Source organism: Pongo abelii, chromosome 12 (assembly GCF_028885655.2).
Source record: "Pongo abelii isolate AG06213 chromosome 12, NHGRI_mPonAbe1-v2.0_pri, whole genome shotgun sequence".
NCBI classification, from domain to species: Eukaryota; Metazoa; Chordata; class Mammalia; order Primates; family Hominidae; genus Pongo; species Pongo abelii.
Genome location: NC_071997.2, coordinates 115115558 through 115133583, shown reverse-complemented (window position 1 = coordinate 115133583; position 18026 = coordinate 115115558). Strand labels below are relative to the sequence as shown.

Here is an 18026-nt window from a genome sequence, read left to right as displayed (position 1 = left end):
ATCATGGAACTTCAGTGTCACTTTCCTTATTAGTAAAATGAAGGTCACATAAGTTAAAGATTCTTCTGATATTCTTTTGAAAAACAGAGATGACAACATCAGAAAGTCTAGCTTGAGTTGTTTTGTATAGTTAGCTCTGGAGATAAATTATTCAAGCACTTCTAATACTTTCCTTTTTCTCCATTTTTTTATTACGGTAATAGTTTTTATAAAGAACACAAAAGTGTACAACTCAATTTTTACATGAATACATACACACACCTGGTAACCACTACTGAGATCAAGACACAAGAATGTCCCCAGCATCTAAGCAAACTATTTGTATATTACCATCCCTGAAAAGGTAACTATTATTCTGATTTTAATCACCCAAAATCAATTTTAACAGTTTCTGAACTTCATATGTAGAGGTTACACATACTCTTTTATACATATACTTCATATTTATATACACTATGTACATCCTTGTAACTGGCTTCTTTTACTCACCATTGTCAGATCATCTATGTTGTGTGAAACAGCAGTTTGTTATTTTCATTACGGAACAGTATGTCACTGTTTGAATATACCCGAATTTATCCATTTGACTCTAGGTAGACACTGGGTTGCTCAGTTTTGGGCTATGATAAATAAAACTTCTTTGAACATTTTCAAATATATCTGTTTGAGAAAATAAGCACTAATTTTTTCTTGGGTTTATGCCCAAGAATGGAGCTGCTTTAACAGACATCGACAGAGAGGTTTCCAAATTAGTCTGACCAAGTTATACTCGCACAAGCAATATATGAGAGTTGCAATTCCACAACCTCACCAACACAAAATATTGCCAGTCTTGTTCATTTTCATCATCATAATAACGGTGTGACAGTAACTTACTGTGGTATAAATAATATTTCTCTGATGACTAACAGCACTTTTTCATGTGTTTACTCACCATTTAGATACTTTAAAGTGGTTTCAGTTTAAGCCTTTTGACTATTTTAAATGTGATGTCAGTCTCTTTCTTACTACTATTTTTAAATTCTAGGTAAGTCCTTTATTCCATGTATGTATCACAAATATCTTTTCCTAGTCTGTAGCTTCTTTTATCACTTGTTTAATGTTACTTTTTGATGAAGAGAAGTTCTTAATTTTAATAAAGTCCAAATTATCAATCATTTCTTTTGAGTAGGTTGCTTTTTGTGTCCCATTCAAAAAATCTTCTCAAAAACACACGAAGACATTCTCTTCTTTTAGAAGCTTTATTGTTTTAAATTTAGGTCTATGATCAATTTCTAAATTACTTTTTATACATAAAGTTAGGGGGTCAAATTTTGCTTACTGTTTATTATTTAAAAAAAATTTTTTTTTTTTTTTTAGACAGAGTTTCGCTCTTGTTGCCCAGGCTGGAGTGTAATGGTGTGATCTCGGTTCACTGCAACCTCCGCCTCCCAGGTTTAAGTGATTCTCCTGCCTCAGCCTCCCGAGTAGCTGGGATTACACGCATGTGCCACCATGCCCAGCTAATTTTGTATTTTTAGTAGAGATGGGGTTTCTCCATGTTGGTCAGGCTGGTCTCGAACTCCCGACCTCAGATGATCCACCCACCTCAGATGAGAAGACCACCCTCTTCCACATCCTTGCAGTGGAGTCCTGTCATTACATACATGTGTGATTTATGCATATAGGTAAGGTCCTCCTCAGGTGTCTATTGTTTCATTGCTATTGTACATTTGCTTTCTACTCTCCAATTTCTGCTCTTACATCACTGTATCCTTCTCTCTACTTGAATTTATAATACACTTTTTTCCTTTTAGCATCCTGAGATAGAACTTAGATTATTAATGTTCAGCCCTCCATTTTTACTAATGTATATATTTAGAGCTATAAATTCCCTTCTGAGAAATTCTATGGCTGTATCATACAAGTTTTGATGTTTTCTTTTTATTGTTGTTTGATTCAAAATTATCTTCTAATTTCTATTTGATTTCTTTTTTGACCTACAGATTATATAGAAATGTGCTACCTAATTTTCTAACATTCATTAAGTTTTAAGGTTATCTGTTATTTCTAGTTTCATTCCACTTTACAATATATTCTGTATGACATCAATCCTTTGAAATTTGTTGAGATTTGCATTATAGCCAGGAAACGGTCTATTTTGGTAAATGTTCCACATGTACTTCAAAACAATATACACTCTGTGGTAGTTTTCATGATGTATCTTTTATCATATTTTACTTAGGATCTTCTCTGTCCTTATGTTAATATTTAAGATGTATTTTGATAAACAGCATACAGTTAGTTTTTGTATTTTTCTTTTCAGCCTGTTTTTAATTTAATAATTTAGTGCACTTACACTTAATGTAATTACTGATATATCTAGATTTGAGCCATGCATCTCCTTTCAATTTGTTCCATATGTTCTTTATTTCTCTTCCCTTTTTGCCTTCATATAATTGAGTATTTTTGTTTTCCATTCCTTTTATTTGGTCTCTGTTAGCTTTAAAATTATACATCCTTTTAAAATTCAGTGGTTACTATAGAGATTGCAATATGTATTGCTGATGTATTCGTTTATCTTAAATTCGTATTGGTATTACTTCCTGAAAAGTACAAGAACCTTACAACAGTTTAGAACTCCATGTACTTCTATTCTCTTTTTGTGCTATTGTCATATATTTGACTTTTACAGCTTCTAAGCCCCTCAAGACTTGGGTGTCTATTCAGCAATATTATTATTGTTGATTTAGACGGACGAAACTGTTTTGTATTTACCCATAGATTTATCTTTTGCATTCCTATCTCTGTTCCTGCTGCAGTTCCATGTTTCCATCTGTGACCATTTTTCTTTCATCTGAAGATGTTCTTTAGTATTTCTTGTAGGCCAAGCATACTGAAGAATAATTATTTCAGCTTTTGTTTGTCTGAAAACTAAGATGTTTCATCTTCATTTTTGAAAGGTAGTTTTGCTAGTTACTGAATTCTAGATATCAGTTTTTAAAAATAATTCTGCTAGCACTTTAAAGTCTGTCAGGTAACATTTACCTTCAGAATTTCTGTTAAAAAGTCTGCCTTCGGTTTTATTGTTGCTCTTTCGAAACTAATGCATATTTTTTGTCTTGCTACTTACAAAAAGGTAAGGTTACCTCTTTGTTTTTGGTTTTCAGCTATTTGACTATCATATACATTTTAGGTGTGGTTTTCTTTATATTTACCTCACTTGTAGGTTGCTGAGGTTTCTGAATCTAGATTGATGTATTTCAGTTTTGAAAATTCTCAAACATTATCTCTTCAAATATTCTTTCTGCTCATTCTTTGTTCTATCCTATCGGGACTCCAACTATGTTAAACTTGCTGGTTGTGCTCCTCATATCTCAAACTCTGTTCAGTGTTTTCTGTTTTTATGCTGTTCAATTTAGATATTCCTTTCGACCTGCCTTGATTAGTTGATTTTGTCTTCTGTTGTGTCCAGTTGGCTGTTAAATCCATCCAATGAGTTCTTAATTTCAGATGCGGCACTTTTCAGTTTTAAAATATTCTTGTAGCTTCCAATTCTGTATTGAAATTGTGGATTCCAATTCTATGTTGAAACTCTGGATCTGTTTTGTCCATTTTGTTTATGATTAACTCTATGTTCTTTAACAAATTAATCATGGTTAAAAATACTAGTCTGCTTTCTCTTGTAATTATCATCTGGTAGTCTGGTTCTATTTCCTACTTTAAAAAAAATTATCAGTCACCTTTCCATGCTTCTTCATATATGTGGTAACTTTTACAGCTTTAAGTATAAATGAAATATAATAAGCTGCATATATTTAAAGTGTACAATTTGATAAGTCTTCCAATTTTATTCTTCATTTTCAAAGCTGTTTTGGCTATTTTAGGCCCTTTGCATTTCTATATGAATTTTAGGATCAGCTTGTCAATTTCTACAAAAACTTCTGCTGGCATTTTAATGAAAATTGAGTTGAGTCAGTCTGTATATCAATTTGGGAAGAACTTACTTCTTAATAATACTGAGTCTTCTGATCTAGCAACACCCTATATCTCTCCATTTATTTAGATCTTCTTTAGCTTCTCAGCATCTATTTTAGTAGTTTTCAGTGTACAGGTCTTAAATATCTTCTGGCAGATTTTTCCCTAGGTAGTTTATATTTTTGATGTTAATATAAATAGTATTTTTTAAAATTTCAATTTCTAATCATTTGGTGCAAGTATATAGAAATGTAATTCATTTTTGCATACTGATTGTGTCTGCAACCTTGCTAGTTATGACTTCAACTAGTTCTAGTAGCTCTTTTTGTAGATTCCATCAGATTTTCTGCAGAGATAACCATATTATTTGTGGATCAAAAGAATTTTACTTCTTCTGTTCCAATATACATGCCTTTTAGTTCTTTTTCTGGGCTAACTGCACTGGCTAGAACCTTTAGTTCTACTTTCGAATATAAATGGTGAGTGTGGACAGAACTGCTTTCTTCCTGATCTTAGGGGTAAGCACTCAGTCTTTATTACCTTATGCTTGATATTTTGTGTAAAAGATCAATGGCGTCTCCAAATGTACAATATTTCACTAAAGAGGGGCCCCCTTTCCTTATATTAGGCTTGAGGTATGATAGGGCTCACAGTCAATAAGGGAGAAAGCTGGGTTGGGCTTAAATTGCAACTTTCCTAAGACTTAGTCCATTTATCATTCATAACTGTTCCTTGGGCCAACTGTGCACAAGATCAGAACTTAGGAATTGACTAACTGAAATATTAGTTAGGTGCCTAGCAGTTCCCTTCCCAAGTTTCTACTCTGTCTTGTCAGCCCTCCTACTACTACTAGACTACTCAAAGTCCAGAATCAGCAAACACTCCCAGGAAAGAAAACGTCCAGCAATTGTCAGCTTACCTTGGACAGGCTCCCCTGTCCCTTGGAATTCCAATTTGTCTACTCATTATTGTTTAGACAGCTTTCCAATGTCTTTAAAAATAAAAGTTTTGTAATTTCCCTGGCTTTTTCATAGTCTGCAGTGAGAACAATAGACTACCATGACATACTACCTTCCCTATCAATAAGCACAATTCCTCCCAATACTTTCAAAATTGTATCTTTAATAATTGCGTCTTTTAAAAACCAAAGGTGCGTAAAGAGGAGTTACCCATGATCTACCGGTAGAAATTAAAGAGAGAGTAAAAGTTAACTTTCTAATATGGTTAAAATGCAGAGCTTTTAAACAAAAAAGATGTTCCAAAAATTTAACATTTATTCTAAGTATTAAAATGAAAGGATAAGATTTATGGTAACTAACAGTAGTAGGTAATTATTTGAAAATTCTGCCCCAGAATATTTAGAGTGGGTACTTGTTCCTGACCTCCTGACTACACATTTTTTTAATGCCTTATCTCCATACACCCTCTTTTAACACATGACTGTGAAAGAACCCATAAAATCAAGTTGAACAGGGTAGTTGTTTTTACTCAAAAGTGGCCAGATCTAAGGACAACTTCAGAAGTAAATAGTATAAACACAATTAAGTGGGGAAGAACCATCTTTGCTTCCTTTTAGGAGACTGGAGACTATGTACTTTCCATAAAGTCCCAAATAACTTAAAATACTGTGTAAATTTTAAAAGGGAACTAGTGGAGTAGAAAGACAAGGTAAATACTTGTCACTGAAAAAAATTTCCCAATTATCACCCTAAGAAAATAATGTGTTTGTCTAAAAATAAAATCTACGCTAGCAGCTTTATTTAGTAAGACCGATTTAAATTCAACACGTTGGCAAAGACCATCCTTAACTTAAAAATCAAAGACAATAGGTTAAAGTTTATCAATGTTTTCTCAAAAGAAAAGCAGCAGGCTGGGCATGGTGGCTCACACCGATAATCCCAGCAATTTGGGAGGCCAAGGCAGGAGAATTGCTTGAGGCCAGGAGTTTAAGACCAGCTTGGGCAACATAGTGAGACCTTGTCTATACAGAAAAAAAAAAAAAAAAAAAATTAGCTGGGCATGGTGGCATGCACCTATACTCCTAGCTACTCGGGAGGCTGAGGCAGGAGGGTCGCTTGAGCCCATGAGTTCAAGGTTACAGTAAGCTATGATCGTACCACTGCACTCCAGCCTGGGCAATAGAGTAAGACTCTGTCTCTAAAAAAAAACTCAAGAAAAATAGAAAAGAAAAGAAACAACTAGTTTTTCTAATGATTAGGATGAAAAGAATTAAGATACTTACTGATATACTTAGAGTTTCATTCTTGTGGTCAAAATTCATTTTTCCACAATAGGCCCGCTGAGACAGTAAGTTGTCAAAGTACAATTTGCAACGTAAAGTCAAACACCTTGAAATTTAAAAATTAGGCACATTAAAAAGAGGGCAAAGATTTTTTAAAAACTATATTCCGCATGATCTAAGCATGTTAGAAAACCAGATGGAAATATGCCAAAATGTAAACATTGGTTACTCATTTAATAGTTGAGTTTTAGGTAATATTTTTTGCCTTGTGTCTTTATATTCATTTATGTCCCTACATTTTCACCAGTTCATTTACTTTTACAACAAAAAAATTAATGAAATGAATTAAAGAGTCATCTCACATTTAATATAACCCATTATACCATAGTCAGTGCTTAGGAATGTACCAGTCATTCAACTAATTAATAATCTAAGGCATTACCCTAATACATTACAAAGGTATCTTGTCCTTGAGAGGATTAACTGTAATGGTGACAAGATAAACAGACAAAGTATTTATTTGCCTCCTTCTAACTTCACAGTAGCAAAAAAGCTAAGGGCACTCTCTTAAGCACTGGGTACCTCTAATGCCTTACACTTTGCTTGGCACAATGCAAACTCTATCTTTCCTTCTCTGTATATTAGATGGCATTTTACTGTAAGGAACTTTCCCTTCTTCCTCAATTCTTTATTTCCTTATCTAACTTTCTATTTATCAGAATAGATTAGGGAGTCTGATATTCATTGGTTTTATTTTTCCATTATTCACACCATCTATTACTATCCTTATTGAGATCCTCAAACTGTCCTAGATTTTTCCAGTGGGCACCCCTTCAAGCTGGATGTGCCCCCATTTTTTTTTCAGCCCTTCCTTCCTCTCTGCCATAGTATGAGGCTCATCTGTACCTTCCCTGCCCAGCTCTGGAATCTGCCATTTCTCCATGGAGCCCTGGTTCCTTTTAGTGGGGAATGGTATTTAGAAAATAAAATCTGCATGGTAAGTCACTGGCTGTGGTTTCATAACATCTTTACTCCCTAGTAAGCCTAAGGCTCATTTCTCTGGTATTCTTTTCCTTTCTATTTCCCTCCTTGAACTGCATTAAATTCCCACACTAGAAATCACTGATAGCCTGAGTTTCCTTCTGCTGCCACAGCACCCACTGCTAGCTGGTTTTCAGAATTTTCTGTTAACTTTTCTTTCAATACAGATATGTATTCATTCATCGCTTCCATTCATGGGATGTCTAAAAGAGATTGTTGTCATAAAATGGCAAAGTTCTCCAGAGTAAAGACATAAACAATTTTAAAAATTAGGTTGTTTTTACTTCCCTCCTAAGACTGAGTAAACAATATGAAATATGTCAGTGGTGAAGAATCATATGGAGGTAATACAGGCATACTTCAGAAATACTGCAGGTTCAGTTCCAGACTACCACAAAAAAGGCGAATATTGCAATAAAGTGAGTCACACACATTTTTTGGTTTCCCACTGCATACAAAAGTTTTGTTTACACTATTGTTGATATTTTGACTTCCTCCCATGAATCATAAATGTTCTTAATGGTATCTAGAATGATGAGTCCTTTCCAGAAGGTTTTCAATTTACTTTGCTCAGATCGATTAGAGGAATCACTATGTACAGCAGCTATGGTCTTACAAAATGTATTTCTTAAATAAAAGACTTGAAAGTTAAAATTACTCCTTGATCTACGGGTTACAGAATGGATGTTAGTAGGCATGAAAACAACATTAATCTCCTCGTATATCATATCAGCTCTTGGGTGACCAGGTGCACTGTCAATAAGCAGTAACATTTTCAAAGAAATATTTTCTTCTGAGCTGTAGGACTCAATAGTGGGCTTAAAATATTCAGTAATCCATGATGCTATAAACAGATGTGCTCTCATCAGGCTTTGTTTTTCCATTTGTAGAGCACATACAAAGTGGATTTAGCACAATTCTTAAGGGTCCTAGGATTTTCAGATGGTAAATAAACATTGGCTTAAACTTAAAGTCACTAGCTTCATTTGCCTCTAATAAGAGACTTAGCCTGTCCTACGAAGCCAGGCATTGACTTCTCCTTTCCAGCTATGAAAGTCCTAGATGGTATCTTCTAATACAAGGCTGTTTTGTCTGTGTTGAAAATCCATTGTTTAGTGTAGCCACTTTCATCAGTTATCTTAGTCAGATCTTCTGGATAATGTGCAGCTTCTACATCAGCACTTGCTGTTGCACCTTGCGCTTTTATATTACAAAGACGGCCTCTTTCCTTCAACCTCATGAACAAACCTCTGCTAGAGTCATACTTTTCTTCCGCAGCTTCCTCACCTTTCTCAGCCTTCATTGAATTGGAGAATTAGGGCATTGCTCTGGTTTAGGTTTTGACTTAAGGGAATGTTGTAGCTGCTTTGATCTTCTATCCAGATCATTGGAACTTTCTTCATATCAACAATAAGGCTGTTTAATTTTCTTATCATTAGTGTGTTCACCGGAATAGCACTTTTAATTTCCTTCAAGAACTTTTCCTTTGTATTTACAACTTGGCTAACTGGCACAAGAGGCCTAGCTTTTGGCTTATCTTGGCTTTTGACATACCTTCCTCACTAAGCTTAATCATTTCTAGCTTTTGATTTAAAGTGACAGAAATCCTACTCTTCCTTTCACTTGGACACTCAGAGGTCACTGTAAGGCTATTAACTAGCCTAATTTCAATATTGCTGTGTCTCAGGGAATAGGGAGACCCAAGGGGACAGAGAGATGAGGGAATCAATAGCCAGTCAGTGAAGTAGGAAGAACACACACAACATTTGTTGATTAAGTTTGCTGTCTTATATGGGCAGTTTGTGGCACCCGAAAACAATTTGAACAGTAACAAAGATTACTGATGACAGATCACTACAACAGATTAATAATAATGAAAAAGTCTGAAATACTGCAAAAATTAAACAAAATATGACACAGAGACATAAAGTGATCATATGCTATTGGATAAATGGTGCTGACAGACTTGGTTGAAGCAGGCTTGCCATAAACCTTCAATCTGTAAAAATTGCAATATTTGTAAAGTGCAGTAAAGTGAACTGCAGTAAAATGAGGTATGCCTGTAAACTGTAAGACCAGTACTTTACAAACAACCTTTTAAATACAAATTTCTAAGTAATGATATAAAAATAAATCCTACTGCATCTGGAACAGATTTATGTAGTAATAGAGATTGGGTTTATTCTTCTGCCTGAAACTAAAAAACGAGACAAAATATATAAAACAAGCATTTTCAGACTCTGGCTATCTTCAGGCTCCACATCTAATTCTAGTTCTCTTGCCACTTCCACCATATCTGCAGTCACTTCCTCCACTGAATCCCTCAAGGACATCCAAGGGGGTTGGAATTAACTTCTTCCAAACTCTGAGGGTTTTCACACTCTGGCTATCAGATAGTGACTATCAGGTCATTTGACTAAAACTGCCTGCTAGTTCTAGGAAACAAACAAATTGAACCCCACCAATGCCCCACACTGCTCTTCACCGACAGAGGACAAGGGAGTAGAAACCAAAGTGGAGCTGTTGCTCTTGTTTCTGGAGCTGGAGCTGGAGCTGGAGCTGGGAGTCTGCGGAGGCAAAATAAACTCCAGAGAATCTATAAAGGGTTCTGCTCCAGTCTTGAGCTGAGTACTGGTCAGTGCATAGGTGTGAGGACACCATTTGAGGCTGCGAAAAGAAATATCCAAAGGAAATAGAAGTAATTCCGACAGCTCACACACGACCAGGAATAGTTCATGTTCTTACTGGCCAGAGTGAAAACCTCGTGATTTACAAGGTATCGGTAGAGTACTCAGAATAGCACTGCCTCAGAGGTCGGAAAAAATTAGCCCACAACCAACGGCTGCTCTAATCTCATCTAACAAGGCTTAAAAGTAGCCTCAGGGCCAGGCGCAGTGGCTCACGCCTGTAATCCCAGCACTTTGGGAGGCCGAGGCGGGCGGATCACAAGGTCAGGAGATCAAGACCATCCTGGCTAACACGGTGAAACCCCGTCTCTACTAAAAATACAAAAAAATTAGCCGGGCGCAGTGGCGGGCGCTTGTAGTCCCAGCTACTCGGGAGGCTGAGGCAGGAGAATAGTGTAAACCCGGGAGGTGGAGCTTGCAGTGAGCGGAGATCGCGCCACTGCACTCCAGCCTGGGCGACAGAGCGAGACTCCGTCTCAAAAAAAAAAAAAAAAAAAAAAAAAAAAAAAAAAAAGTAGCCTCAAAAGGGTAAAAATGGGTCCTATTTAATTCAAGCCCTACTAATATGCCTGTAAAACTGAAACAGGAATTTCAAAAACTAACCTATAGTTTCACTAAGGAATATAACAGCTAGGTACTTTTTTTTTTTTTTAATTTGTACAGGCTTAAGATGGTAGAATTTTTGGTGTAAAGACAGTTTTAAAAAGCGTATTACTGAGGGAATTTGCCTGGAGAAAAACAGAGGCAAATGGAAGGACTAGGGCTGTCTCGGATTCATGTATATTAAAGGGCCGTCCCTCCCTATCGATTATCCTCTGTTTATTTCTGTCACTTGTGATCAGTTGGAGTCAATCTATCTCTGTGAGTCTGTACATCTCTGGATATGTTAATATCCAGTTTCCCTAATTCTGTATTCATTTATCCAACCAATGTATATCGGTATGTATCAGGTACGGTTATAGAAACTAGAGATACAGCAGTAAACAAAACAGAGTTTCTGCATTCATGGAGCTACATCATTCTAGTAGATTATGGTAAATCAACTGAGGTATTACCTTTATAGTTCCTACCAAATGCTTGTATCCATTAAAAACATGCAACAGCCAAGGGTAAAATAGGCTATTTTAGAACCAATGAGTTCCCTTTCAAAGGATCTATTTAAGCATAAAGGACCTATTAAGCATAAAGAATATCTAACAGAGTGGAAAAGTTGGATAAGCTCACCATAAAGAGCCCTTCAGATTCAGAATTGTCTGATTAAATTAGAGAATCCTAAGAACTGAATAACAAAGCAAGCATTAATAGTCTCTGCTGTAACAGAATTATATAAATAATGTGAAAACAGAGAAACACAAAAATGTATAATACATAGTAATGTTTTTCAATGTACTTACCTTCTAAATTGTTGATATGTTTTGAATCTGTGCTCCATGATTTCTCCCAGTAATTTAATAAACTTTTTTAAAGTCCTTACTTTACTATCCAGATCAAGATAGGTCTCTCTTGCTTCTTGGTACTGCCTATTATATAAACAAAATATTATATAAAAAATATGCCACACATAAAAAACAGAAGAGTAGAATCTTAAACAGGTTTAACTGGGAAGAACAGGGAGGGGCAGAGAGTACTAAGGGGGCCTAGTAGCAGTCAATTTCATAAATTTCCAGTCAAATTACACTCCCAGAATGAAAGGGTGGTACAGAATGAGAAAGTGCTACCCTGACAGGGAAGGAACAAGGTCCAAGCTCTAGAGGAGGCAGAGACAGTGTGTGAACAAGTGCCCTGGTACGGCCTAGAGGTGGCAGATCTTAGAGAATGCTAGCAAATACACACCTTCAAAAAGGGAAGGGGTCACACTGGAAGAAAGGTTTCCTTCAGTGACAGATGCCAATAAAAGAAAAAAAGAACTCAAGCCAGCATTAGAATCCACCCTCCCCTGTCCTAAACAAGATAAGATCAAAGAGGCAGAGATGGCATGGCTACTCAGAGTGCTATTACAAAAGGCAACAGCCTATTACTGTGGCAAGCCTGTAACTCGATTAGTATGAAAGGCAACCCTGGTCGAGGCTCCCACAGCTACCCTTCCCATTCTCCTTCAAATAACTGGTCCAGGAAAATTCAACTAATTAAAAAAATAAGTAACAAAGAATGCACTGGCACAGCATCCAGATATTTATGGGGAAAATATGAAAAAGAACAGCAAAACTCTCCTGCAGACAAAGAAAACTTATTAGAACAGTGTTGCCACAAAGCAGATGAAAATTATAACTGAACACCATAAATTAAAACAAAACAAGAGGCCAGGTATATTGGCTCACACCTATAATCCCAGCACTTTGGGAGGCCAAGATGAGAGGACCGTTTGAGTCTAGGAATTAGAGACCAGCTTGGACAATATAGCGAGACTCTGTCTCTACAAATAATAAAATAAAAATTAGCCAGGTGTGGTGGCATGTGCTTGTGCTCCCAGCTACTCAGGAGGGTGAGGCACAGGATCACTTGAACAAAGAAGTTCAAGGCTGCAGTGAACCATCATTGTACCACTGCACTCCAGCCTGGGTGACAGAGCAAGAGCCTGTCTTAAAGAATAAAAACAAACAAACAAACAAACACAAACATTAGATAAGTGCTACCAGGAAGAAATACCTCAAAGCAGACATAAAAGAACTGAAAGAATAGATACGCAAAAGAAGGTAATAATCAAACCAGAGGAGTACTTGTTTGATTCAAGCAAAAGAACCCACAGACGGGAAGGTAGGAGGGCTAGAACCCCCTCCTAAAAAGAACACACACAGATATGAAGACAAAATGAGAAGATGCATAGGAGAAAAGAGAAACGTGGAAAACACATAGATGGAAATAAAGAACATAAATGAGAAAATCAAGCAAAATAAAAAAAAAAAGACAAAATGGTTGGACAAAATGATAACTAGAGAAGATAGATATTCAACATTATAACTAAAGACCTCAAAAAAAACCAAAACAATGAAACAAAATATTTTAAAGTAAAATTCAACAAAATTTTTAAGAACTAAAAGACTTAAATCTAAATATTGAAAAAGCAATGTTTAGCAATGAAAAAATCACTGAATTCTAACATTCTGGATAAGTTACAGGACATAATAGACAAGCACCAACATAAACAAGATGCTCAGGAGAAAAAGTATGAGCTAAGGATTTAATACTAGGTCAAACTATCCTTCAAACATAAAAGCTAAAGACAAATTCTTATCAACTTGTAAAACATAGAAGATATTCATACATGCCATTCTCAAGCAAAAAAGAACAAACAACTTTTCAAATGGCTGCATAGTCATGTGGAAAAAGACAAAATCTATTCCTCACACCATACATGAAAATAAACTCCAAATAAATCACAGATATCACACAAAAATGGACATACACAGGTACTAAAAAATCATAGGTAATTAGAACATGTGGAAAAAGGAATAAGAAAAAAAAATCATAGGTGAATACCTCCATAACCTAGATGTAGAGAAAAGCATTTTAACTATGACCCAAAATCCAGATGTAATCAAAGAACGACAAATTGAACTAAATAAAAATAATCTTTTCATGGCAAAAAATATATATGCAAATTCAAAAAAGAAATCAAGAGAAAAATCTGCAATATTTGGCTAATACTCCTAATATATATATATGTTAAAAACTTAAACTTTGAGGAGAAAAACACCATAGAAAAATAATTTTAAAAAAGAATAGATAATTCACAAGGTATTCTTAAATATATGAAAAAATGTTGAGTTGTATTCATAATGATGGAATGTAATTAAAGTTACATTAATATACAATTTCTCAGCCATCAGACAGGCACAAATTACAAAGCTTAGCTATACACTATACACTTTGTTGGAAAAGTTGGGGAAAAAGTATCCTCTCTCATACAGGTTGAGCATTCCTAATCCAAAAATTTGAAATTTGGCCAGGTATGGTATCTCACACCTATAATCCCAGCACTTTGGGAGGCAAAGGTGGGAGGATCACTTGAGGTCAAGAGTTCGAGACCACCCTGGCCAACATGGTAAAACCCTGTCTCTACTAAAAATACAAAAATTAGCCGGGCATGGTGGCAGGTGTTGGTAATCCCAGCTTCCTGGGAGGCTGAGGCAGGAGAATTGCTTGAATCCAGGAGGCAGAGGTTGCAGCGAGCCAAGATCGTGCCGCAGCTCTCCAGCATGGGCAACAGAGTGAGACTCCATCCCAAAAAGCAAACCAAAAATCTGAAATTCAAAATACTTCAAAATCTGAAACATTTCAAGCACTGATATGATGCCAAAAGTGAAAAATTCCACACCTGACCTCATGGGACAGGTTGCAGTAAAAATGCAGGCACACAATGCAGTTTATTTATTCAGTGTCCCCAAGGGAAAAGAGACCTTCCTAGCCCCCTTCAGCTGTGATGTATCTTTTCTGTACATGTATGACATACATACATGGATATGTATGTCACATTTTTTACTAAGTACTTATGTGTGAATTAGTGTAAGAAAATGATTGCTTATATAAATTCAGAATCAGGAATGACAGTGATGTCAAACAACCACAGATTGTTTACATGGATGGCTAAGATAGTAACGCCTTCACTTTCTGATGATTCAACGTATACAAACTTTGTTCCGTGCACAAAATTATTCAAAAATTACATAAAATTACCTTCAGGCTATGTGTATAAGGTGTATATAAAACATAAATGAATTTTTGTGTTTAGATTTGGGTCCTATCTCCAAGATATCTCATCTATATGCCAATATTCCAAAATCCAAAATACTTCTGGTTCTAGGCATTTTGCATAAGGAATACTCAACCTGTACAATGTTGGCGCAAATGCAAAAACGATACACACCCTATAGAGAAGGTTTGAAAATATCTAACAAAACCACTTACGCATTTATGCTTCAAACTAGTAAAGTCAGTTCTGGAAAATTACTATGAAGATACAGATTCGAGCACTTATATGATGCCACAAGTGTATCCAACAATACACATACACATGTGTGCGTGCACGTGCAAGATAATTCACTGCAGCATTATCTGTAACTGCAAAATACTGGAAATAACCAAAATGCACACACACAGAATGACTGAATAAACTATGGTACAGATCAATGTGTGTGTGCAGACTCACAAAACAGAGTACAATGAAGCTGTAAAAAGAATGAGTAAGATCTCAATGAACTGATATGGAGTGATCTTCAGGTACATTGGTGAATGATAAAAGCAAGACAGTTGACTACCTTTTGTGAAAAAAAGTAGAGGAACCATGGAAAAAAGAAAACACAAATGAACCTGCTTACTTTCACAAACAAATAAAAAACATGAAAGACAGAAAATAAAAAAGAACTGTTGCCTATATGGAGTGGGCCAGGGGAAATGGGGTGGAAGGGATGAAAGAGGGAGAACATTTCCCTGAATATACTTTTGTTTATGGCTTTGACTTGTGAAAACATGTTAATTCTACATATTCCCCTCAAAGAGAAATTAAATAAACAAGGATCAGAGAAATCTAAAATTGAATGCAAACAAAAACAAATAAAAGCATTTCTAAATCAAGTCAATTAATAACTACAACAATAAAGAAAAACCTAATCCAAATAACTTTAGAACAGAGTAAATTTACTAAATAGTAGAGAAAAAATAATTGCAAACACATCTTGAATGTTTTTCAATAATTTTCTTTTTGTAGATATATATTGTGGAACTGAGTAAATATTAATGTTGTTGAGAGCCAGAATTCCTCCTGTGGAGGAAAAAAAGACAGAAACAAGGAATAGGTTAAGGTTAAAAAGCCCTTTGTGGGACTGGACTGCCACTGGAGACACCAATACAAACTCACGTTTTTAATTCTGTTAACTGAAAGGTACTGGAAGAAATGCTACCCCAGCAACAATTAGCATCCCTAAAATCCAAATTTTGTTTTTAGGTATCATTCCTTAAATAAAGGAACCAGGGCTCTTTGGAGAAGTTACTGACTCCAAGGCTGGGTCAGGTATAGAATAGAATGAGCTTGAAATATTTTGTTATGTCATGAAGTTTAAAAATGCTATTTAAAAAAAAAAAAAAAAAAAAAAAAGAAGGAAAGCATGTTAAGAAAATGCAGGAACCAGCTTGAAGAGCCTCCATTTGACCAAAGATGGAACAATTTAAATCTTAAAATAGGCCATGCAGTGGCTCATGCCTGTAATTCCAGCACTTTGGGAGGCTGAGGTGGGAGGATCACTTGAGCCCAGGAGGGAGAGGTTGCAGTGAGCCAAGATCCTGCCACTGAACTCCAGCCTGGCCAACAGAGCGAGACCCTGTCTCAAAAAAAGAAAATCTTAAGATAAACATGGACTGTAAATGACTACAGTCCATTGAGTAAAACAGAAATCTGTGGAAACTGAATGCAAATAAAAACATTTCCAAATCAAGTCAATTAATAACTGTAACAGTAGAGAGAAAAACCTAATCCAAGTAACTTTACAACACAGTAAATTTACTAAAACTAGAAAAAAAATAATTGTAAACACATCTTGCAGAGGGGATTTGGCAATAATTGCAAAGTCCATATTGCAAAGGCAAGTAAATAAATTAAATAGATAAATCAGAGATAACGTAGGCTCTTCCTTACAAGTGACTGATAAATATGAAGGATGCAACAGAATTGAAAACTCCTCATTTTGCAAGCAGTATAGTAAAGATTCGTTCAGGTAAGAATCATTAGCAGATGATAAATCTAGGGATGAAAATATGATGAAAAGAAGGATACTGGCAGGGTTGCAAAGTGTCTGTCTGCAGAACATTTATTAGTTGCAAGGGAAAAAAAACAGTAAAGCATATAATGGAAAAACCAATTAACACCTTTACTGGGTGGTCAAAATTAACATCATTAGTAAGAGACAGAGAGAGAAATAGATAGATAGATTATGTGCCTCTGGATGTGATACCCAGAAAAAGATACATCATCATTTCTGTAGCATCCTGGCCAAGAACACATATGAACCTAATTATGAGAAAAAATATCATATAAAATCAAAACAAAGAGTATTCTGTAAAAGAGCATGACAAATGAAATACGTGACCCTAGACTGCATCTGATATCGTAGGAAAGACGTGGAGAACCGTCAACATTGGAATTGGACTACAGGTATCAATGTTAAGTTTCCTGTACTTTATAACAGTATGGTGGTTATGTAAGATAATACTCTTATTCTTAGGGAATATATTGAAGTACTAAGAGGTAAAGGGTCATGATTTATGAAACCTACTTTTGAATGGTACAGAAAAAAAATGTAAAGAAATGTGAGTGTATGTATATGTGTGCATGTATACATGCTAAATATATATGGCCTTTCAATAATGTTTGAAGTTTTATGATTTTTGATAGAGCTGTCCCTCAATATCTGCGAAGGAACTAGTTCCAGGACCCCCTGGGCAGATACCAAAATCCATGAATCCCTTTTATAAATGTCATAGTATTTTCATATAACCTATATACATCTTTCTGTATACTTTAAATCATCTCTAGAGATTACTTATAATACCTAAGACAATGTAAATGCTATGTAAATAGTTGTTACACTGTATTCTGTATTTTTTAAAAAATTTGTATTAGTTTTTACTATTGTATTCTTTTTTTGTTGTTTTTGAGTTTTTTCCCCCCGTCTTTTCAATCTGTGGTTGGTTGAACCTGTGGATATGGAACCAGTGGATACAGAGAGCCAACTGTATTTACAATAATGGATGCATGTCTATGGCAATTGGATCTAGGCACTTTCTCTATTCAATACATTATTAATTCCAAATGGGAAAATCCACTAGGATTAAAATTTTGTTTGAGCTCCAGTTGCTTCTTAAATCATTACTGCAATTATTTTATTTTATAACTAATAGAAAGAGAAATGTAATATGTGAGTGACTAGCAGACCATGGAATTAAAATTGATTTTGCACAGAAAAATAAATAGCTTTTGCTCAGGTTACTAAATTCACTGAATAAATTAACAATGAAAATCAGAAAGAACATCATAAAGCCACAATAACTAAAACAGTATGGTTTTTTAACAATTGCCTGTGGTGAGGTGTGGTGGCTCATGCCTGTAA

The 18026-nt window shown here is 35.4% G+C and overlaps 1 protein-coding gene across 4 annotated transcripts in view; it reads right to left on the bottom strand.

Annotated features, from left to right (window-relative positions):
• The window catches only part of SMC6 (structural maintenance of chromosomes 6), a 135409-nt gene that overhangs the window by 7098 nt on the left and 110285 nt on the right, over positions 1-18026 (bottom strand). For all 4 annotated transcript variants that reach the window (XM_054548361.2, XM_002812267.6, XM_054548362.2 and 1 more), the window contains 2 exons: positions 11322-11447; positions 6200-6305 (listed from right to left, as the gene is read on the bottom strand). In XM_054548361.2, the coding sequence (XP_054404336.1) occupies positions 6200-6305; positions 11322-11447 (232 nt within the window). The remainder of the gene's footprint in view (positions 1-6199; positions 6306-11321; positions 11448-18026) is intronic.